The sequence below is a fragment of the Ranitomeya variabilis genome, chromosome 3 (assembly GCF_051348905.1).
Source record: "Ranitomeya variabilis isolate aRanVar5 chromosome 3, aRanVar5.hap1, whole genome shotgun sequence".
Lineage (NCBI taxonomy): Eukaryota > Metazoa > Chordata > Amphibia > Anura > Dendrobatidae > Ranitomeya > Ranitomeya variabilis.
In genome coordinates, this window is record NC_135234.1 from 312,626,952 (window position 1) to 312,650,777 (window position 23,826).

At 44.9% G+C, this 23,826-nt stretch overlaps 1 protein-coding gene across 2 annotated transcripts in view; it reads right to left on the reverse strand.

The window, feature by feature from the left end:
• The window catches only part of GMEB1 (glucocorticoid modulatory element binding protein 1), a 48,521-nt gene extending 25,609 nt beyond the window's left edge, over positions 1–22,912 (reverse strand). Inside the window, exons 1-2 of one of the 2 annotated variants that reach the window (XM_077295643.1) lie at positions 22,405–22,912; positions 22,079–22,237 (exon numbers count right to left, since the gene is read on the reverse strand). In XM_077295643.1, coding sequence (XP_077151758.1) covers positions 22,079–22,206 — 128 coding nt within the window. In that variant the 5' untranslated portion in view covers positions 22,207–22,237; positions 22,405–22,912. Of the gene's footprint in view, positions 1–22,078; positions 22,238–22,329 lie in introns of both variants that reach the window. The other variant, XM_077295644.1, reaches the window with a different exon arrangement.
• Between the last annotated feature and the right edge of the window lie 914 nt (positions 22,913–23,826).

The following is a 23,826-nucleotide window of genomic DNA, read 5'->3' on the forward strand; positions in this document are numbered from 1 at the left end:
TGCATCAATACCCGGCGCTGCCACCGGCACTCACGACCGGAGCATTCAGCTACACATTTCTATGCAGCCGCATGCTCCAGTCCGAGTACCGGCAGCAGTGCCGAGTATTGATGTGCGAGTTTCTCTAATCACACTCGCAATTGTGACCCCGGCCTAAACCACCATATAAAGGCAAAGTGATGCTGATGGAAAAAATGTGGGAACATAGCATATTTTAAAGAAAATGTTTTAGTTGATAAAATGACAGTCGGGGTTTATAATTGCACAAAGGGTAGCGGGAGCCAAACTACCAGGCTTCCCAACAATGTTTGAACCCCAAAGAGACTGACATCTAACATGTACAAAATATCCCAAAAATGCATCCAAGATATACACAGGGAAAGGCAATTTGTAAAGAGCCCAAATAGGCTTGTAAACATATTAGTGATTACTCAGTGGTATACCGTATATACTATATATACTATATATATAGTATAAGCTGAGATTTTCAGCCCAAAAAAAATGGGCTGAAAGTGCCCCTCTCGGCTTATACTCGAGTCATGGTCGGCGGGTGAGGGGGAGCGACGACTGTCAAATACTCACCTGCTCCCGGCGTGGTCCCTGCATGTCCCACAGTCTTTGGGCGCGGCAGCTTCTTCCCCCTGTTCAGCGGTCACTGGTACTGCTCATTAACCCCTTCATGACCCAGCCTATTTTGACCTTAATGATCGGGTCATTCCATATCAAGTGAACCAATGATTTTTACCACTATATTTTTAATTCTTTTGAGATTTTGTTATTTGGTAATAGGGTGTCAGAGAATGCAAAATGTGAAGAAGAAAAAATTCTAAATATTTTTTTTTTATTTTTTATTGATTTTCAAAGTTCGGAAAAAGTGCGAATTTCGGTGTTGCCTGCCTTTACATTTCTCCCCATAATTCAGGCTAGAAAAGAGATAGAGAAACAAAATAAACACCATTCTATTCAGAACTATACAGGCTTTCACCAGATATGTCACAAGAGTATCTTTGATAATATTTTACCTATGCGAACACAAGCGCAAAATTATAAAATGCATTTCCGAAAAAACGTTTAATTTAAAAATTTCAAAAACTGCACATGTGCCTGCTATGCTCCTAGCCACATCTGTACCAAAATACAAGCTGGGATCGTGATGGGATCATATTTTAAAAAATAAAACTATTACAGTGTCAGTTCAAAAATCTTGATTTCAGATCTGTTCAGCCTGTGGTCTAACAATGTGGGGTCTAGATTTACCAAATAATCCATGATTGCTAGATATTCCTGTTTTATTTTATTATGTTACCACATAGAAGCAGGAGAGGACAGAGGAGAAGCTTTGTTAGGGCTGAGAATGAGCAGGGGTAGACAGTGACTGCAGAGCAGATGACAGGCCGGCAGCTCGGGCCTCCAGAGGCCGTATTCACACCAAATCTTATCACCCAGGCAACTCCTCAAATGGAGGGAGAAAAATATTCAACATCCAGTTCATGTATTGTACAAACCAGGACTATGAAGAGGAGAGTTTGTTATAACCTCGGTTACAGGAAGCAGAACCCATCACAGGGACTCAGCAATACCGGACTGTCATCCCATGTAGTGGAAATAAAGACAGTGACGTCCATGAAGTGGTAGAAGGCGGCACAAGATCGGCAATGGATGACACAACTGGCTATGTAACCTGTGAATATGATCAGCGCTGACGGCTACTGGACTCTCCAAAGATTGTGAAAATGAAGACGTAGAAGTGACTTTTCTGCACCGTCTGGTCCAGCGCCGTCCTTTGTGTATCCAAGAAAATCAGACATTGTAAAAGTGAACAAAAATCAGATATAATTCAGGTGGAGCCGAACACCATGACAGCCGCACATACTGACACAGAAGGAAACGGCCATTGCTAGTGAGCGCTTATGGACAAGATGACATTTCACCCACTAGAAGGGACACATTGATGATAGAAGGCCAGTGTAAAAACCTACTATCAATTGTTTGATTAGTTCATATTTTATAGAAAGAGGATTTAACTACTGGACTATTCTTCTTAAACACTTCATAAATTACATGTTTAGTGATAAAGTAGAAAAAAAATTGTTCCATGTATAAATAGGTGGTAAAAATATTGGTTCTTTTAATCTTGTTTTTAACATATAATTAGGATGAGGCTGTATTTAGAAAACCACACTTGAGGATGTGATCACCTTTTTTCTTTTGGCTTGTTCAATGAATTCAGGTTGAAAATGCTGAGCAAGTTGTGTTATGCTGATTAAGATGTATTTATTCTGGCACTTCGGTAGTTGTTTTTTGTGTTTCTTTATTGTTACATATAAAATGTTGAATGCAATAAGTTGTAATTTGAAAAGAAAAAAGGAAGAAACTCACACAAACATAAAATCAGATGATTCAAGGCTTAAAAAAAAATACAAATTTGATAGATCCCAAGTTGAATCCCTGTACAAATATAAACAAGGACACGAGTAACATACATGCATGTTTTCCCAATTTTAAAACATACTTTTTTTCAGAATTGCGCATCAAAATTTTTAATTTGATTTCTCCAAAACAAAATATAAAGAAACATAGTATTGTGACATATCAAATGAAAGCCGGTACCGTTCTGAGAAAAATGATGCCTCTCCCACCTCTATATCTTAATTCTAGCCCGAGATATGATACAAAATGTAAAGCCATACCAGGCCAAAATCCACGCTTTTTCAAAACTTTAAAATCTGTAAAAAATTAACTTATCAAGAAAAAAATTCTAAACTTTTAATTTGTAATTAACTAAAGTTTTACTTCATAAAAACAAAAAATAAAAAAAATCTAAAGACGTAAGGTAAAAAAAAATATTCATATTTGGATCACTTGATATGGAATGACCCGACCTGGCCATTTTTTGCAATTCTGACCAGTGTCCCTTTATGAGGTAATAACTCAGGAACGCTTCAACAGATCCTAGCGATTCTGAGATTGTTTTTTCGTGACATATTGGGCTTCATGTTAGTGGTAAATTTAGGTCGATAATTTCTGCGTTTATTTTTGAAAAAAATGGAAATTTGGCGAAAATTTTGAAAATTTCGCAATTTTCACATTTTGAATTTTATTCTGTTAAACCAGAGAGTTATGTGACACAAAATAGTTAATAAATAACATTTCCCACATGTCTACTTTACATCAGCACAATTTTGGAAACAAAATTTTTTTTTGCTAGGAAGTTAGAAGGGTTAAAATTTGACCAGTGATTTCTCATTTTTACAACAAAATTTACAAAACCATTTTTTTTAGGGACCACCTCACAGTTGAAGTCAGTTTGAGGGTTCTATATGGCTGAAAATACCCAAAAGTGACACCATTCTAAAAACTACACCCCTCAAGGTGCTCAAAACCACATTCAAGAAGTTTATTAACCCTTCAGGTGTTTCACAGCAGCAGAAGCAACATGGAAGGAAAAAATGAACATTTAACTTTTTAGTCACAAAAATGATCTTTTAGCAACAATTTATTAATTTTCCCAAGGGTAAAAGGAGAAACTGGACCACGAAAGTTGTTGTCCAATTTGTCCTGAGTACGCTGATACCTCATATGTGGGGGTAAACCACTGTTTGGGCGCACGGCAGGGCTCAGAAAGGAAGGAGCGCCATTTGACTTTTTGAATGAAAATTTGGCTCCAATCTTTAGCGGACACCATGTCGCGTTTGGAGAGCCCCCGTGCGCCTAAACATTGGAGCTCCCCCACATGTGACCCCATTTTAAAAACTAGACCCCCCAAGGAACTTATCTAGATGCATAGTGAGCACTTTTAACCCTCAGGTGCTTTACAAATTGATCCGTAAAAATGAAAAAGTACTTTTTTTCACCAAAAATTTCTTTTAGCCTCAATATTTTCATTTTCACATGGGCAACAGGATAAAATGGATCCTAAAATTTGTTGGGCAATTTCTCCTGAGTACGCCGATACCTCATATGTGGGGGTAAACCACTGTTTGTGCGCACGGCAAGGCTTGGAAGGGAAGGCGCGCCATTTGACTTTTTGAATGGAAAATTAGCTCCAATCATTAGCGGACACCATGTCGCGTTTGGAGAGCCCCTGTGTGCCTAAACATTGGAGCTCCCCCACAAGTAACCCCATTTTGGAAACTAGACCCCCCAAGGAACTTATCTAGATGCATAGTGAGCACTTTAAACCCCCAGGTGCTTCACAGAAGTTTATAACGCAGAGCCGTGAAAATAATAAATACGTTTTCTTTCCTCAAAAATAATTTTTTAGCCCAGAATTTTTTATTTTCCCAAGGATAACAGGAGAAATTTGACACCAAAAGTTGTTGTCCAGTTTCTCCTGAGTACATCGATACCCCATATGTGGGGGTAAACCACTGTTTGGGCACATGCCGGGGCTCGGAAGTGAAGTAGTGAAGTTTTAAAAAGCAGACTTTGATGGAATGCTCTGCGGGCATCACGTTGCGTTTGCAGAGCCCCTGATGTGCCTAAACAGTAGAAACCCCCCACAAGTGACCCCATTTTGGAAACTAGACCCCCAAAGGAACTTATCTAGATGTGTGGTGAGCACTTTGAACCCCCAGGTGCTTCACAGAAGTTTATAACGCAGTGCCGTGAAAATAATAAATACGTTTTCTTTCCTCAAAAATAATTTTTTAGCCCGCAATTTTTTATTTTCCCAAGGGTTACAGGAGAAATTTGACCCCAAAAGTTGTTGTCCAGTTTCTCCTGAGTACGCTGGTACCCCATATGTGGGGGTAAACCACTGTTTGGGCGCACGTTGGGGCTCGGAAGGGAGGGAGCACCATTTGACTTTTTCAACGCAAGAGTAGCTGGAATCAAGGGTGGCGCCATGTCGCGTTTGGAGACCCCCTGATGTGCCTAAACAGTGGAAACCCCTCAATTCTAACTCCAACACTAACCCCAACACACCCCTAACCCTAATCCCAACCCTAACCGCAACACACACCTAACCCTAGTCTTATCCCTAATTCCAACCCTAACCCTAAGGCTATGTGCCCACGTTGCGGATTTGTGTGCGGATTTTTCCGCACTGTTTTTGAAAAATCTGCAGGTAAAACGCACTGCGCTTTACCTGTGGATTTACCGCGGATTTCCAGTGTTTTTTGTGTGGATTTCACCTGCGGATTCCTATTATGGAGCAGGTGTAAAACGCTGCGGAATCCGCACAAAGAATTGACATGCTGCGGAAAATACAACGCAGCGTTTCCGTGCTGTATTTTCCGCACCATGGGCACAGCGGATTTGTTTTTCCATAGGTTTACGTGGTACCGTAAACGTGATGGAAAACTGCTACGAATCCGCAGCGACCAATCCGTTGCGGATCCGCAGCCAAATCCGCACCGTGTGCACATAGCCTAATTGTAACCCTAACCCTAATTGTAACCCTAACCCTAATTGTAACCCTAACCCTAATTGTAACCCTAATTCTAACCCTAACCCTAATTCTAACCCTAACCCTAATTCTAACCCTAACCCTAATTCTAGCCCTAAGTGCAACCCTAGCCCTAAGTGCAACCCTAGCCCTAAGTGCAACCCTAGCCCTAAGTGCAACCCTAACCCTAAGTGCAACCCTAACCCTACCCCTAATGGAAAAACAAAATTAAATTTTCTGTATTTTATTATTGTCCCTACCTATGGGGGTGATAAAGGGGGGGGGTTTATTTACTATTTTTTTTATTTTGATCGCTGTGATAGAACCTATCACAGCGATCAAAATGTAAAGGGTACGAATCTGCGCATGCGCCCGCCATTTTCCAAGATGGCGGCGCCCATGCGAGAAGACCGAGGACACCGGGACTAGTTAAGTATGGGGGGGTGCGATCGGACAGCGGGGGGGGGGGGGGGAGGGCGGAGAGGAAGGCGCTTAGGACAGGACGGAGGGGTAGGGAACAATGACGGCGGCTGCAGATCGCCGCCGTCAGTCGGTGGGGGGGCCAGATCGGGGTCTCCAGCCATGGCCGATGCTATTGCAGCATCGGCCATGGCTGGATTGTAATATTTCACCAATTTTCATAGGTGAAATATTACAGATTGCTCTGATTGGCTGTTGAAAGTGAAACAGCCAATCAGAGCGATCGTAGCCATGGGGGGGGGGGGGGGGGGCGAAGCCCTGGGCTGTAGTACCACTCCCCCTGTCCCTGCAGGTCGGGTGAAATTGGAGTTAACCCTTTCACCCGGCCTGCAGGAACGCGATCATTCTGTGACACAGCATATGCGTCACAGGTCGGATTGGCACCGACTTTCATGACGCATACGCTGTGTCACAGGTTGGGAAGGGGTTAAAGTAATGAATATGGACTCCACTCCCATAGGGGTAGAGCCGCATATTCATTACTGTAATGAGCGGTGCCACGTGACCGCTCACTACAGGAAGATGCTGCCGCTCCCGGAGACGTGGGACATGCAGGGACCGCGCCAGGAGCAGTTGAGTATTTCATATTCACCTTTCCACGTTCCACCGACGCTCCGTCTTCCGCGTCCTCTGCAGTGACTGTTGAGGTCAGAGGGCACGATGACAGTGTGCGCGCCGCCTTCTGCCTGAACAGTCAGTGCGGAGAGACGGGACGCTGAGGAGCAGCGACGACAGGTGAGTATGTCATTTTTTTTTTTTTTTCAGTGCAGCAGCAGCATTATATGTGGCACAATGTTATATGGAGCATCCATGGGGCCATAAAGAACTGCATGGTGCATTATATGGGGCAACTATGAGGCCAAAATGAACTGCATGGAACATTATATGAGGCTCCTGATTCAATATGGATATTCAAAAACACTTAACCTACTGATGTCTCAATTAATTTTACTTTTATTGGTATCTATTTTTATTTTTGACATTTACCGGTAGCTGCTGCATTTTCCACCCTAGGCTTATACTCGAGTCAATACGTTTTCCCAGTTTTTTGTTGCAAAATTAGGGGGGGTCGGCTTATACTCGAGTATACACGGTATCTTAAATGTGGAAAACACTGTTTGGGCACATGCCGGGGCTCGGAAGTGAAGTAGTGACGTTTTAAAAAGCAGACTTTGATGGAATGCTCTGCGGGCATCACGTTGCATTTGCAGAGCCCCTGATGTGCCAAAACAGTAGAAACCCCCCACAAGTGACCCCATTTTGGAAACTAGACCCCCAAAGGAACTTATCTAGATGTGTGGTGAGCACTTTGAACCCCCAGGTGCTTCCGTCTGTTTCCTGCTTTGGAGTCGCCGTGGAGACGTGTCTCAGCTGGTGCCTGGTCCACACCCCTCTCTGACACGTCGGGCGGGGGGTGTGGCCAGACATCACATGACGCCGACACGCATCCACGTCATGCATTTTCACCGGCGGAAGCGCCGCAATTCAACCGCTGACACCAATGATTAGAAAGAGCACTATATAAACAGCAGGCACACTATAGAAGACACGCACTCTCCCTGAGAAAAAGCTATACGTGAAACGCGCATCGGGGTGCCACCACCGCTTAAAGGTAATGTCCCTTCATGTTTCCTTGGAATATTACATCCACATTTAGGATATCTGGCTACCGTACCAGAGTAATCACTTATATGTTTACAAGTCTATATAGGCTCTTTACAAATTGCCTTTCCCTGTGTGTATCTTGGATGCATTTTTGGGATATTTTGTACATGTTAGCCGTCAGTCTCTTTGGGGTTCAAACATTGTTGGGAAGCCTGGTAGTTTGGCTCCCGCTACCCTTTGTGCACTTATAAACGCTGTCATTTTATCAACTGAAACATTTTCTTTAAAATATGCTATGTTCCCACATTTTTTCCATCAGCATCACTTTGCCTTTATATGGTGGTTTTTATTTGCGTAGTATTCCCACTAGGTACTAAAAATATATATTTATAATCATTTTGTATGTATTTTTTTAAAATATTTTGATTTAATAAAATTGTGTTATTTTATGGCTTGGTGCTTCATTGTTCTATTATTTGATGGTATTTTGATTTTGGAAGCTTTTGACATTGGTCTAGACAGCATTCCTCTGATGTATCCTACTGTAACTGTATTGGCGAGCACAGCACGAGGATACAGTTACATTCAGTGGCAGAGCAGGGAGAATCAATCTCCCTGCTCCGCCATGTGGCCGCTATGGGGCCCCTGAGCAGGCTGGGGGGCCCAGTGGCAGCAGTGGGCCCCCCGCCTGTCATCGCAAGTGCAACTGTATCAGCTAAATGCCGATACTGTTGACCGCATTGATGAGAGAGGGAGCGATACACTCCCTGTCCCATCATCCTCCCTGTCAGCGTCTGACGTCACAGACATCGATTTGGGTCGCAATGATGTCACTAATAGGAGCCCGATGTTCGGAGATGTGCGGGCGCTCGGAGCAGCGGAGGAACGAGGAGAGGTGAGTATTGAATTTATTTATTTTTTATGGGGTGCATTATACTATATGGAGTTTCCCTATGGGGAGTGCATTATACTATAGACTCTGCCTATGGGTGGCTGCATTATACTATAGTCTGCCTATGGGGGGCTGCATTATGCTATAGAGTCTGCCTATGGGGGCTGCTTTACACTATAGAGTCTGCATTATACTATATAGTCTTCCTATGTGGGGGCTGCATTATACTATATAGAGTCTGCCTATAGGGGGTGAATTATACAATATAGAGTCTGCCTATGGGGAGTGCAGTACACTCTTGTCTGCCTATGGGGAGTGCATTACACTACGTAGAGGACTATCAGGTGCATTATACTATATGGAGGCTATCTAGGGGGCCATCATACAGTGTGGAGATTACAGTAACAGGCCAGCATACGGTGTTGGAGCCATCAGTTTGGGGGATACTATGGGGTCAGTATAGATACAGTGAATTGGGCATTATATTGTGTATAAAAGAGCATCATACTGCCTATAGAGGAGCTGTACAAGGGGGAGACTCGATACATTATTAAAAAGGGAAGAGTGAACGACTCCATCAGAAAGAACATCAGCAGTAAGCCACCATCTACAGTTGTGGCCAAAAGTATTGACACCCCTGCAATTCTGTCAGATAATACTCAGTTTCTTCCTGAAAATGATTGCAATCACAAATTCTTTGGTATTATTATCTTCATTTAATTTGTCTTAAATGAAAAAACACAAAATAGAATGAAGCAAAAAGCAAAACATTGATCATTTCACACAAAACTCCAAAAATGGGCCAGACAAAAGTATTGGCACTCTCAGCCTAATACTTGGTTGCACAACCTTTAGCCAAAATAACTGTGACCAACCGCTTCCAGTAACCATCAATTAGTTCCTTACAATGCTCTGCTGGAATTTTAGCCCATTCTTCTTTGGCAAACTGCTCCAGGTCCCTGACATTTGAAGGGTGCCTTCTCCAAACTGCCATTTTTAGATCTCTCCACAGGTGTTCTATGGGATTCAGGTCTGGACTCATTGCTGGCCACCTTAGAAGTCTCCAGTGCTTTCTCTCAAACCATTTCTAGTGCTTTTTGAAGTGTTTTGGGTCATGGTCCTGCTGGAAGACCCATGATCTTTGACGGAGACCCAGCTTTCTCACACTGGGCCCTATATTATGCTGCAAAATTTGTTGGTAGTCTTCAGACTTCATAATGCCATGCACACGGTCAAGCAGTCCAGTGCCAGAGGCAGCAAAGCAACCCCAAAACATCAGGGAACCTCCGCCATGTTTGACTGTAGGGACCGTGTTCTTTTCTTTGAATGTCTCTTTTTTTCTCCTGCAAACTCTATGTTGATGCCTTTGCCCAAAAAGCTCTACTTTTGTCTCATCTGACCAGAGAACATTCTTTCAAAACATTTTAGGCTTTTCAGGTAAGTTTTGGCAAACTCCAGCCTGGATTTTTTATGTCTCGGGGTAAGAAGTGGGGTCTTCCTGGGTTTCCTACCATACAGTCCCTTTTCATTCAGACGCCGACGGATAGTAGGGGTTGACACGGTTGTACCCTCGGACTGCAGGGCAGCTTGAACTTGTTTGGATGTTAGTCGAGGTTCTTTATCCAACATCCGCACAATCTTGCGTTGAAATCTCGTCAATTTTTCTTTTCCGTCCACATCTAGGGAGGTTAGCCACAGTGCCATGGGCTTTAAACTTCTTGATGACACTGCGCACGGTAGACACAGGAACATTCAGGTCTTTGGAGATGGACTTGTAGCCTTGAGATTGCTCATGCTTCCTCACAATTTGGTTTCTCAAGTCCTCAGACAGTTCTTTGGTCTTCTTTCTTTTCTCCATGCTCAGTGCAGTACACACAAGGACACAGGATGAGTCAACTTTAATCCATGTCAACTGGCTGCAAGTGTGATTTAGTTATTGCCAACACCTGTTAGGTGCCACAGGTAAGTTACAGGTGCTGTTAATTACACAAATTAGAGAAGCATCACAATTTTTCGAACAGTGCCAACACTTTTGTCCACCCCCTTTTTTATGTTTGGTGTGGAATTATATCCAATTTGGCTTTAGGGCAATTCTTTTTGTGTTTTTTCATTTAAGACAAATTAAAAGAAGATAATAACAAAGAATGTGTTTGCAATCATTTTCAGGAAGAAACTGAGTATTATCTGACAGAATTGCAGGGGTGTCAATACTTTTGGCCACAACCGTATAACTGTACTGTGATCTTTTATGTTCTGCAGGACTGGTATCTACCACTGACCATATGGTGGTAATATCAGTTTTGGTCTTTGTATAGAAATTATTTTCAGCAACAGCTTGGTCATCTGCTGAGGTTCTCCTACATCCACTATTAGGGTGCTTCACCCAGTTATAATCAAGGTTACCTGGTTAGAGGCCCACTCAGAAATTTCGCCCCCCGAAACGAAACGCTAGCTATGCCTCAGAGTCCTTGTGGGAACATAGGTAGTACATTCAAAGGCAGGACTGTGGTGAAACCTAGTTCACATTGTGTGCAACTAAAAAATTCCTGTGTCATTTATATGTCTGGTATTTTCTTTCATTAACCCCTTTACCCCCAAGGGTGGTTCACATGTTAATGACCGTGCCAATTTTTACAATTCTGACCACTGTACTTTTATGAGGTTATAACTCTGGACACTGTTCTCTCGTGACATATTGGACTTCATGATAGTGGTAAAATTTCTTTGATATGACTTGCATTTGTGAAAAAAATGGAAATTAGGCAAAAAAATTGAAAATTTTCGCAATTTTCAAACTTTGAATTTTCATGCCCTTAAATCACAGAGATATGTCACACAAAATACTTAAGTAACATTTCCCACATTTCTACTTTACATCAGCACAATTTTGGAACCAAATTTTTTTTTTTGTTAGGAAGTTATAAGGGTTTAAAGTTGACCAGCGATTTCTCATTTTTTTAGAGACCACATCACATTTGAAGTCACTTTGAGGGGTCTATATAATAGAAAATACCCAAAAGTGACATCATTTTAAAAACTGCACCCCTCAAGGTGCTCAAAACCACATTCAAGAAGTTTGTTAACCCTTCAGGTGCTTTACAGGAATTTCTGGAATGTTAAAAAAAAAATTAACATTTATCTTTTTTTCAAAAAAAAAATTACTTCGGATACAATTTGTTATATTTTACCAAGGGTGACAGGAGAAATTGGACACCAAAAGTTGTTTCACAATTTGTCCTGAGTACGCCGATACCCCATATGTGGGGGGTAAACCACTGTTTGGGCGCATGGCAGAGCTCGGAAGGGAAGGAGCGCCGTTTGACTTTTCAATGCAAAATTGGCTGGAATTGAGATAGGACGCCATGTCGCGTTTGGAGAGCCCCTGATGTGCTTAAACAGTGGAAACTCCCCACAAGTGACACCATTTTGGAAAGTAGACCCCCTAAGGAATTTATCTAGATGTGTTGTGAGCACATTGAACCCCCCAAGTGCTTCACAGAAGTTTATAATATAGAGCCATAAAAATAAAAAAATCATATTTTTTTCCCAAAAAACAAGATTTTGGGTACTCACCGTAAAATCTGTTTCTCGGAGCCTTCATTGGGGGACACAGGAATCCATGGGTGTATGCTGCTGCCACTAGGAGGTTGACACTATGCAAAAAAGAGTTAGCTCCTGCTCCGCAGTCTACACCCCACCGACAGGAAGTAGGATATTCAGTTAGTGAGAAAGCAGTGGGAGAAGCAGAAAACATAACACAATTGTAACAGATAACAGAAAACAGGACCACTCTACCAAGGATCGCATCTGATGAAGCCTGAGTGTGAACAATATAGAACGTGGTAAATGTATGAATGGCCACCCATGTAGCAGCTTGCAGAGCTGCGAGGCCTGATGGCCCACATGGAGTGTGCCAAGATCTCCCATGGGCGTGCTTGACATCTCAGATGGTAAACTACCAGACCAGTGGAAAGGATTCATCGAGAGATGGTAGACCTGAACACACGGAGACCTTCTCGCAGACCCTCTGGGATGATGAACAGAGAATCTGAATGCTGGGCAGTCTCAGTCCTGAACAGGTAAGAAAGTAGGGCTCTCACAAGGTCCAGTTTTTTAGAGACCACTCTTGGTGAGAGTGAGACGAACAAAAGGATGTAATTACGATGTCCCTGAAAACGGGAAACCACCGTAGAAAGGGGGAACGGAACCAGACATAGAACCGCCTTGACCTGGTAAACCAGATAATGAGAGCCACAGGAAAGCACCGCTAGCTCTGGAATCCGACTATTGAGGAGACAGAGACCAGGAAGACGTCCTTCCAGGAGAGTAACCTGAAAAGCTCATACAGAGACTCTTGTAGGACCTCGAGCACTAGATTAATATCTTGGGAGAGTCGGCACGTAAGAAAACGGAGTGAGAGATTCCTTGATGGATGTCTTAAGCTGTCGGCGAACAGCCAGGTCCCTTTGAAGAACAGAGAGGGCAGAAACTTGTCTCCTAATAGAAGCAAGGGACAGCCCGGGATTCAGACCCGACTGTAGAAAAGGACAAAATGGATGTGAAATGCAAAAAACCATCGGAGCCACCCGATGAGTCTCACACCAGCGAAAAAAAATTGCCTTCTATGTACAATTGCCATATGGTACATGTGAAAGGATGAAGGCTTCCTTGCTTTGATCATGGTCTGTATGACCTGATCTGAAAACCCAGCCGACTTCAAAACTACAGCTTCAGCAGCCATGCCCGTTAAATTGAGCGACCGAGAAACTGGGGAAAGAGGGATCCCTGGACAGAAGGTTCGGGAGTTCCGGAAGTCTCCACGGCGTATCCACCAAAAAGTTGATTAACTCTGCGCAGCAGGAACTTCGTGCTCAATCCGTAGCGATGAGCATGACGGATAATCCTTCCGCCTTTATCCTTATGATTACTTTGGGAATCATCGGTCGGGGTGGAAACAGGTATGGGAGGGAGACCTTAGTCCAGGGTATTGCTAGTGCATCAGATACGAATGCTAGAAGGTTCGCAAGATTGGAACCTTGTGGTTGAGTCTGTACACCATGATGTCGACATCAGTGGTCCCCCATCAGAGACAGATCCTGTGAAAAAGCTGACGGATTCAGCGACCATTCGCCTGCGGCAAGACCCTCTCAGCTGACAAATCTGCAGTTCAGTTTTCAACTTCTAGAATGTACACTGCGGAAATTGCTGGGATATTCTGTTTGGCCCAAGACAGTATCCAAGCGACCTCTGACATCACTGCCCAACTGAAAGTTCCCCCTTGATGATCGTCATAGGCCACAGCAGTGGCATTGTTGAACTGTACTCGAGTCGGATATCTGTGGAAAAGTTCCAGGATTTCTCCTGAGCTGACCATCAACTCTGGACCATCTCATCTTGGAACACTGCTCCCCAGCCAAGAAGACTGGCGTTCGTCATTACCATCTTCCGACGAATGGGCAGAAAAGGACTTCCCGAGATGGACCGATTGGGAACACTCCCGCCATTTTAGGGACAGCTTTATCCACGAAGGGATTGAGACACCGATTCAAGAAACAGTACAACCTGTCCCATCTAGCTAAAAGGAAGAGTTGAAGAATTGAGCAAACTGGACTGCTTGCATTGAAGCAACCATCCTGCCTAGGTCATTCCTGCAGAAGCGGAGGGAGCGGGGAGAGTGATCTCTGAGAGGCCAAACCCCACGTGCAAGTGCTAAAGACTTTTCTTTGGATAAGAAAATCTATGTCTGGGCAGTGTTGAAAAACATTCCCAGGAACACAGGACGTTGAACCGGAATCAGAGACGAGGAAACCCCTGCTGCACAGAATGGCCATTGCAGATGCCATTATTTTTCTAAACACCCTGGGGCATTGGCTATGCCAAACGGCTGCGATGTGAATTGGAAGTGAAATCCTTGTTGAATGTCCATCGATCAGAAGAAGTCTTCTATCTCCATGGAAGCCATCACTGATCAAAGGGACTCCATCTTGAAGTGACGCAGGCGCACATAATTGTTAGTAATCTGAGGTCCCGAATGGGTGAACTAAACCATCCATCTTGGGGACCACAAACAGGCTTGAATAAAAACCTGAGAAATGATCTCGTATGGAAATGGAGGCAATAACGACGCCTTGGGAAGAGAGTAGACAGCCTAGAAGAAAGAAAATAAGAAACCCGGAAAGAGAGAGGAAAACGCTGTCCTGTAACCATAGGAGACTACGTTCAGCCGTTTGACCTGGAACTGAAGGAGACGGCCGCCCACCGGAGAGACCTTCCGGGTGGGGGCAACCCATTATGCTGAGGAGAATCTGTTGGGGATTGACCTGGTTTGAGCATGCCTTGAGTGCCAGGTCAGGGCTGAATTATTAAGGGCCTTTTCTTTGTTGACACACCAGGGATTTGTCCTGTCTGGGGTAACTCTGTGATGGGAATTTCCGAAAGGAGCGAGAGGGAAACAGTACGCCCTGGCGGACGTTTGGCTCTCTGTTGGTGAAAGGGACGTACTCCTTCCTCCCATGGTGTTGGAGACAATCTTGTCCTGCTCCTCTACAAGGAGTCGAGAACTGTTGAAAAAAAGAAGGACCTGTGAGGGACCTCTTGAAGTGGGGCCTGCATTCCAGGCTGTGAGCCAAAGAACCCTGTGGATAGTGCGGATGTTGCCGTCTGCTATGGCTGAACAGACGGCTGCATCGAGGCAGGTTGGCAAGAGGTATCCTGCTTTGTAGTCGATCCAGTCCACTAGGCCTGCCAGCTCGTCTGAAGGGGCACCAAAGAAGATACCCTGGCGGAGATGTTTTGCCTAGGCAGAAACTGCCTTGGCTACCCAGGAAGTCTGTAAGGACAGGCAGAGGGTAGAACCGCGGCCTTAAAGGCGGACTTGGCCAGAGCACCAATGTGTCTGTTGGAGGGTACCCCTATGGGGGAACCTTCAGACAGAGGGGGCCAGCCGGGAGACCGGAGGTCCACAGAGGGAGACACTGCCTATATGACAAGCAGGTCAGATTCAAAAGGATACAGGACGCTCCTGCGTTTTCTTCTCTGGGAATGCTTGTCTGGGTGCTGCCATTCCACCTTGAAGATCCTGTTGAATGCTTCGTGGTTGGCAAAGGCACGAGAAGGGTGCTTCGGTTCCCTGAAAAACAGTCTGCTCAGTTAGAGATCTCTGAATCCTTTATGTTAAGAGTCTCATTAATGGTGATGATAAGCAAACCACCGTGTCGCGCAGTTTGGAAACCTGTGCTGAATTCAGATGTGAATCAGAAGGTGGGTCTGACTCCAGCGCCTCAAGAGCTTCTGACGGAGATGATGCCGTGAACTAATGCAGGCGCGCCTTTTTGAACTTCTGGCTTTCCTGCGGGGTGGATTCCTCTGAGTATGCGTGGGGTTAACAGCCGACGCATCTGAGAGAGGCAACTGAGACCTGCTGACAGGGGTAGGATTAGGAAGCTGTTCCAAAACCGAGACCAAAGTATGAGATACCATGGTTAGGTCATCTGTCGACTGAGATAGGGATGTCACTCACTCCGGTGGGGGAGCAGTCTCGTTGCAGGCAATGGGGGGGGCTCCAGGAAAGACATATTAGGCGGCCAGTAATTAAGGCAGAGAGATGGGGTCTGACCAGAGGGCAACTTCTTGTTATGGTAGGATGGAGACTCCCAGAGATACATTATACCCTGTTTATGTAGCGCCAAACAGAGGGAGAATATACAAATTTCTTTCCTTAGTGGGATCTGAAGCCAGAACCCCTGCGCTGCTGACATAACTACTGAGTCACCATGCTGCCCTGTAGACATAGAGAGATATAGGGAGAGACTGAGCCAGAGGAGCGCTGCTGGAGATGAGAGATGACCCCCCACTGAAGGTAGCTTGCAACCTGAAAACTGGCTGGAATACCTAAGGCAGAGCCACAGGGTAGCAGGAGCTGCGGGAAAAACTTTGTTTTCTGAGTCTCCCTGGTCCCCACATCCTTAAGACATGTCACACAGGTGTTTTAAGTTGCAGAGCCACAAGCTCTGATTGTGGGGCTCCAGACAGCATGAGATGGCGCCAGTTCGTGGGTGGAGCGTGCAAATTTCCCGCTCTGTAAGGCATGGAGGGAAGGAGGGCGGCGCGCGGAGAAGTTGGGTCCAGGAGAAAGGGCCGTGCTGATAGGTCAATGGGCGGAGCAAGCTAGAGTGGCGGCGCATCTGAGAGGGCAGCTAGCGGGGGCGTGGCCTAGCCCTGTAGTAGGCCTGAGCTGGAGCCGGGGACTAAATTTCGGATGGGAAGCCGCAGGGGAGTGGGGGGGGGGTTCGCACAATAGACGCCGGGGACTGCCGGAAAGGGCCGGAGGCGACTATTGCCATGGTCAGACACTTGGGATTGAGAAATATATATATATATATATATATATATATATATATATATATATACACGCCACCCCACTGCCGCTTGGACATACCTGTCCTAGAGATCCTGCATCCTTCTTCACAGAAAAAAAGGTTTGAAGACGGACTCGTGTGCAGACCTCTGGGCCACTGGACATCACCGGTAGCCGTAGGGTACGATTGCATGCAGACCACAGGGCCACTCGGACATCACCTGTAGCCGTGAGATACGATACCGTCCTCCTCCCCTGAGCGACCGGCTATGGAGGGCAGGTGGCATAGGGGGGTAATGGCAAGGACCAGTCAACATCTTCGGCCTTGCGGATGCCCCAAACACGCTTGAAGTGTTAGGGGGCATGGGGTCCTGCCTGCAAGACACAAGAGGGTACAGTAGTGACGCATTCCCACACTGTGCTCCCGGTCTCTAGGGGGGAGAGCGGAGTGACCCATTACACTCCATCGCCCAGAATCACAAGCCGAAACTGAAAAAGAGATAATTTATCTTAAAACCTAAGGTAGATACTGGGCTGAGAGCTATAGTGTCCTACTGACACTATACTAAAACTGAATATCTTACTTCCTGTCGGTGGGGTGTACACTGCAGAGGAGGAGCTAACTTTTTTTTGCATAGTGTCAACCTCCTAGTGGCAGCAGCATACACCCATGGTTTCCTGTGTCCCCAATGAAGCGAGAGAGAAATTATTTTTCACCCCCCCAATTTTTTATTTTCCCAAGGGCAACAGGAGAAATTGGACCCCTAAAAGTTGTTGTTGTGCAATTTGTCCTGAGTACGCTGATACCCCATATGCGGGAGTAAACCACTGTTTGGTAGCATGGCAGAGCTCGGAAGGGAAGGAGCTCCATTTTGGAATGCAGACTTAAATGGAATGGTCTGCGGGAGTCACGTTGCGTTTGAAGAGCCACTGATGTGCCTAACAGTAGAAACCCCCACAAGTGACCCCATTTGGAAACCAGGGAACGTATCTAGATGTGTTGTGAGAACTTTGAACCCACAAGTGTTTCACTAAAGTTTATAACTCAGAGCCGTGAAAATAAAAAAATCATTTTTTTTTCCCCACAAATATGATATTTAGCCCCCAAATTTACACTTTCCCAAGGGTAACAGGAGAAATTGGACCACAAAAGTTGTTGTCCAATTTGTCCTGAGTACGCTGATAACCCATATGTGAGGTAAACCACTGATTAGGTGCACGGCAGAGCTCGAAATGAAAGGAGCCCCATTTTACTTTTTCAGTGCAGAATTGGCTGGAATTGAGATGGGACGCCATGTCGCGGTTGGAGAGCCCCTGATCTGCCTAAACAGTGGAAACCTCCCAATTCTAACTCCAACCCTAAGGCCAGGTTCACATTGCGTTTACAGCAGCCCGTTCAACACATACGGTAACGGGCTGCTGTAAACGCAAGTGCCGGTATGGCAGCACGCTAGTGCAGATAGAGCATCTGCTAGCTCTATCTGCGCTAGCAGTGACGGACCCGGAAACGCTGTAGCCCACGTCTCAGGGTCCGTCACTCAATGACGGCACATCCCTAGCGCACGCCCATTGTGGGCGTGAGCTAGTGATGCGTCTGACATTGGAGTCAATGGCGGCGTTAACAGACTACGTTACACCGCGGTGTAATGTAGTCCGTCTAATGGACGGGTTCAACGCAATGTGAACCCAGCCTAACTCGAACACACCCCTAACCCCAACCATAAATGTAATCCAAACCCTAACCCCATCTATAGCCCCAACCCTAACTTTAGCCCCAACCCTAATGGGAAAAAGGAAATAAATACTTTTTTTTTTAATTGTATTATTTTTCCGAAACTAAGGGGGTGATAAAGAGGGTTTTTATGTTTGGCAGCTGTCACACACTAAAAGATGCTTTTTATTGCAAAAAAGTTTTTGCATCACCACATTTTGAGAGCTATAATTTTTCCATATTTTGGTTCACAGAGTCATGTGAGGTCTTGTTTTTTGCGGGACGAGCTGACGTTTTTATTGGTACCATTTTTGGGCACATGACATTTTTTGATCGCTTTTTATTACGATTTTTGGGAGGCAGAATGAACAAAAACCAGCATCTCATGAATTTCATTTGGGGGGGGGGGCGCGTTTATACCATTCGCCGTGTGGTAAAATTGATAAAGCAGTTTTATTCTTCAGGTTAGCACGATTACAACGATACCTCATTTATATATTTTTTTTTTATGTTTTGGCGCTTTTATACGATAAAAACTATTTTCTATAAAAAAATTATTATTTTGCATCGCTTTATACTGAGGGCTATAATTTTTTGGCTGATGACGCTATGTGGTGGCTTGTTTTTTGCGGGACAAGATGTTTTCAGTGGTACCATGTTTATTTATATCCGTCTTTTTGATCGCGTGTTATTCCACTTTTTGTTCGGCGGTATGATAAAGCGTTGTTTTTTGCCTCGTTTTTTATTTTTTTTACGGTCTTCACTGAAGGAGTTAACACTTTTATAGGTCGGGTCGTTATGGACGCGGCGATACTAAATATGTGTACTTTCATTTTTTTTTATTTACATAAAGAAATGTATTTTTTGGAAAAATATTTTTTTAATTTAGGAATTATTTTTTTATATTTTTACACGTACATTTTTTTTTACTTTTTTACATTGTGCTAGGGTGGGACATCACTGTATAAAGTCAGATCGCTGATCTGACACTTTGCACTGCACTGTGTCAGATCAGCGATCTGACAGGCAGAGCAGGAGGCTTGCCGGCGCCTGCTCTAAGCAGACACTGAGAAGTCACCTCCCTGCAGGACCCCGGGCCATCTTGGATCCGGGGGGCCTGCAGGGAGGAGACCCTCGGAACAACGAGATCACATCACGTTGTTCTAAGGGTCTCAGGGAAGCACACAGGGAGCCCCCTCCCTGCGTGATGCTTCTCTATGCCACAGGAACGCTGCGATCTTGATTGATCGCAGTGTTCCGGGGGTTAAAGTGCCGAGAGCGGACCGTGACCGCTCCTAGCACACACAGTACAGACCAAAGGTTTGGACACACCTTCTCATTTAAAGATTTTTCTGTATTTTCATGATTATGAAAATTATACATTCACACTGAAGGCATCAAATCTATGAATTAACACATGTGGAATTATATACTTAACAAAAAAAGTGTGAAACAACTGAAAATATGTCTTATATTCTATTCTAGGTTCTTCAAAGTAGCCACCTTTTGCTTTGATGACTGCTTTGCACACTCTTGGCATTCTCTTGATGAGCTTCAAGAGGTAGTCACCGGGAATGGTCTTCCAACAATCTTGAAGGAGTTCCCAGAGATGCCTAGCACTTGTTGGCCCTTTTGCCTTCGCTCTGCGGTCCAGCTCACCCCAAGCCATCTCGATTGGGTTCAGGTCTGGTGACTGTGAAAGCCAGGTCATCTGCCGTAGCACCCCATCACTCTCCTTCTTGGTAAAATAGCCCTTACACAGCCTGGAGGTGTGTTTGGGGTCATTGTCCTGTTGAAAAATAAATGATGGTCCAACTAAATGCAAACCGGATGGAATAGCATGCTGCTGCAAGATGCTGTGGTAGCCATGCTGGTTCAGTATGCCTTCAATTTTGAATAAATCCCCAACAGTGTCACCAGCAAAGCACCCCCACACCATCACACATCCTCCTCCATGCTTCACGGTGGGAACCAGGCATGTAGAGCCCATCAGTTCACCTTTTCTGCGTCGCACAAAGACACGGTGGTTGGAACCAAAGATCTCAAATTTGGACTCATCAGACCAAAGCACAGTTTTCCACTGGTCTAATGTCCATTCCTTGTGTTCTTTGGCCCAAACAAGTTTCTTCTGCATGTTGCCTGTCCATAGCAGTGGTTTCCTAGCAGCTATTTTACCATGAAGGCCTGCTGCACAAAGTCTCCTCTTAACAGTTGTTGTAGAGATGTGTCTGCTGCTAGAACTCTGTGTGGCATTGACCTGGTCTCTAATCTGAGCTACTGTTTACCTGCGATTTCTGAGGCTGGTGACTCGGATAAACTTATCCTCAGAAGCAGAGGTGACTCTTGGTCTTCCTTTCTTTAGTCGGTCCTCATGTGAGCCAGTTTCTTTGTAGCACTTGATGGTTTTTGCAACTGCACTTGGGGACACTTTCAAAGTTTTCCCAATTTTTCGGACTGACTTACCTTCATTTCTTAAAGTAATGATGGCCACTCGTTTTTCTTTACTTTCTTTACTGCTTTTTTCTTGTCATAATACAAATTCTAACAGTCTATTCAGTAGGACTATCAGCTGTGTATCCACCAGACTTCTGCACAACACAACTGATGGTCCCAACCCCATTTATAAGGCAAGAAATCCCACTTATTAAACCTGACAGGGCACACCTGTGAAGTGAAAACCATTCCCGGTGACTACCTCTTGAAGCTCATCAAGAGAATGCCAAGTGTGTGCAAAGCAGTCATAAAAGCAAAAGGTGGCTACTTTGAAGAACCTAGAATATAAGATATAATTTCAGTTGTTTCACACTTTTTTGTTAAGTATATAATTCCACAAGTGTTAATTCATAGTTTTGATGCCTTCAGTGTGAATTCACAATTTTCATAGTCATGAAAATACAGAAAAATCTTTAAATGAGAAGGTGTGTCCAAACTTTTGGTCTGTACTGTATATCTGCAGCGATTCGAACAAAATCAATTCTATACTGCCACAGACAATATGCAAATATATACTAACACGATGGGGTGTTTACGTCTCCAGACTAATCCTCCCCCTGGGGGTGTGATTATAGAGAATTAGACCCCTCCGGACTAGCCAATATTAGCTTATATATTGCCTGACGGTATATAGGACTTTGCACAAATAAGTGCATTTAAATACTACAAGAAACACATTTTAATGCAGGAATAAGGTTGCAAGACCTAACAGTGGAGATTTAACAGCACCTGGGGCCCCGATGGGTTCCCTTTAGTGATGAGCGAGTGTACTTGTTGCTCGGGTATTCCTCGGGTGGTTTCCAAGCATTTGTTAATGTTCGGGGATTTAGTTTTCATTGCGGCAGCTGCTTGATTTGCTACTGCCAGACAGGCTGAATACATGTGGGGATTCCCTAGCAACCAGGCAACCCCCACATGTACTCAGGCTGGCTAGCAGCCGTAAATCATGCAGCTGCGGAGACAAAAACTAAATCTCCGAACACTCACAAATACTCAGAGACCACCCAAGCAACGCGTATACTTGCTCATCACTAGTTCCCTTTAATGAAAGAGGCCCTACATACTGTACAGTCATGCTCAGCAGTAACAGTGGCAGAAAGCATCTGGACATGGAGGCGGCGGCAGCAGCAGCGATCACGTCCATCAGCTTACCCATGGGGGATTGGCTGCAGCTGCAGGATGACCTGCGTCTTGGCATCTTCTGGATCGTCCTCTTCGGTGCAGTCGCTGGGGATCACCACTACATCCCCCATAGGGATAGTCACCGCAGCGTTCGCCATGTGTCACATCAGATTAGATCCAGTTGGTGACCTGACAAGAAATACAATGATACTTCAGGTGCAGACTTCTCATCTCACAGACACCCCATTACATGTGCTGGCATACCACAGCACAATGTATACCTGCCATCCTCCTCAGGGTGCCCAGCCAGTGCCAAGTGCAAGGAGACTAGGAAACAATCCCCCCTACAAGATCACCTGAATGCCTGCACCTCCAGGGACGATCACAATTCCACACCCCACGATTCCCGGATCCCAGCAGGCCGCGCATGCGTGACACCAACACTGCGCGTCGCCGATACTTCCGGTCCTGTGGTAATCACGTGACCTGCAGACAACTTGTCCGCTTCCGTCTAGATCGGAGGAGCTATTTGGTGGTCCTCAGTGGCCCCTCGGCCCCACACGGCTCGGTAATAGGTGACTAGATTGGAGTGGATTGTTTGAGGTCCTTATGTTCCCCACTCCGCTGTAGACGGCTGAGTGCTGAGGTGACCGGAGCGGAGCTGCCGGAGCGAGGCTCAGCACGGACACCGCTAGAGCGGGGATGCTCTCTGGCGCTCCCCATACACATCCATTCTTGTCCCCGCATCCGGCTTTTTCATGGGTTTTTATGGAATTTCTCAAGGCTTTAAAGGGAACCTACTATAAGAGAATCAGCGGCACTCAAATGGTTGAAAATTCTGCAAAAAATAGTGTTTCTTTAGTCGTGCGTACAGACATCACCAGGTGCTTAATAACAGCTATAGATTGCGGGCAGGCAATAAGGTCAACCCCTTCATGACCCAGCCTATTTTACGAGCCTGAGGTTGGTTTCTTATTCGTTCAGTTGCTTACTCGAAATTTTTTTCTTTTCTGTTTTTTATAGGTTTAACAACAAAAAATAAGCATCACAATAATAAAAGACAATGCAGTGAGGTGGCCTGATGTGAATACACTTAAAAACGGCTACAAAAACAATAAAACTGGCACAAAAATGGGTAACAAAGTGGGCACCAAAGAGCTCTGAAGAAACGGTTAAATTCCTCTCGGCCACTGATCTCACACTGCAGACATATAGAACAGGGCGCCCCACATCAAAACCAGTTATCTCCAGCCTGGCCCAAATAGGTTCTGGGCATCAGAACTGGCATGAAAGTGGGCAGTCAATTTTGGTCATTTGAATAAGTAACTGATGTTTTTAAGGAGTTAAATGCCTTTGGGCCACTGATCTGATACATAAAATACACAGATAGTGATGCCCTGCATCAAACCCAGGTCCCTCCAGCCTGGCCCAAATGGGTTCTGAGCACCAGAGCTGGCATCAAAGTGGACAAACAGCCCATTTTCACAGATTTGAATAAGTGATGTTTTCAAGGGGTTAAATTACTTTGGACCACTGATCTGATACTTAAAATACACAGATAGTGATGCCCTGCATCAAAGCCATGTCCCTTCAGCCTGGCCCAAATTGGTTCTGGGCGCCAGAACTGGCATCAAAGTGGGCAAACAGCCCATTTTCACTGATTTGAATAAGTAACTGATGTTTTCAAGGGGTTAAATGACTTTGGGCACTGATCTGACACTTAAAAAACAGAGATAGTGATGCCCTCCATCAAACCCAGGTCCCTTCAGCCTGGCCCA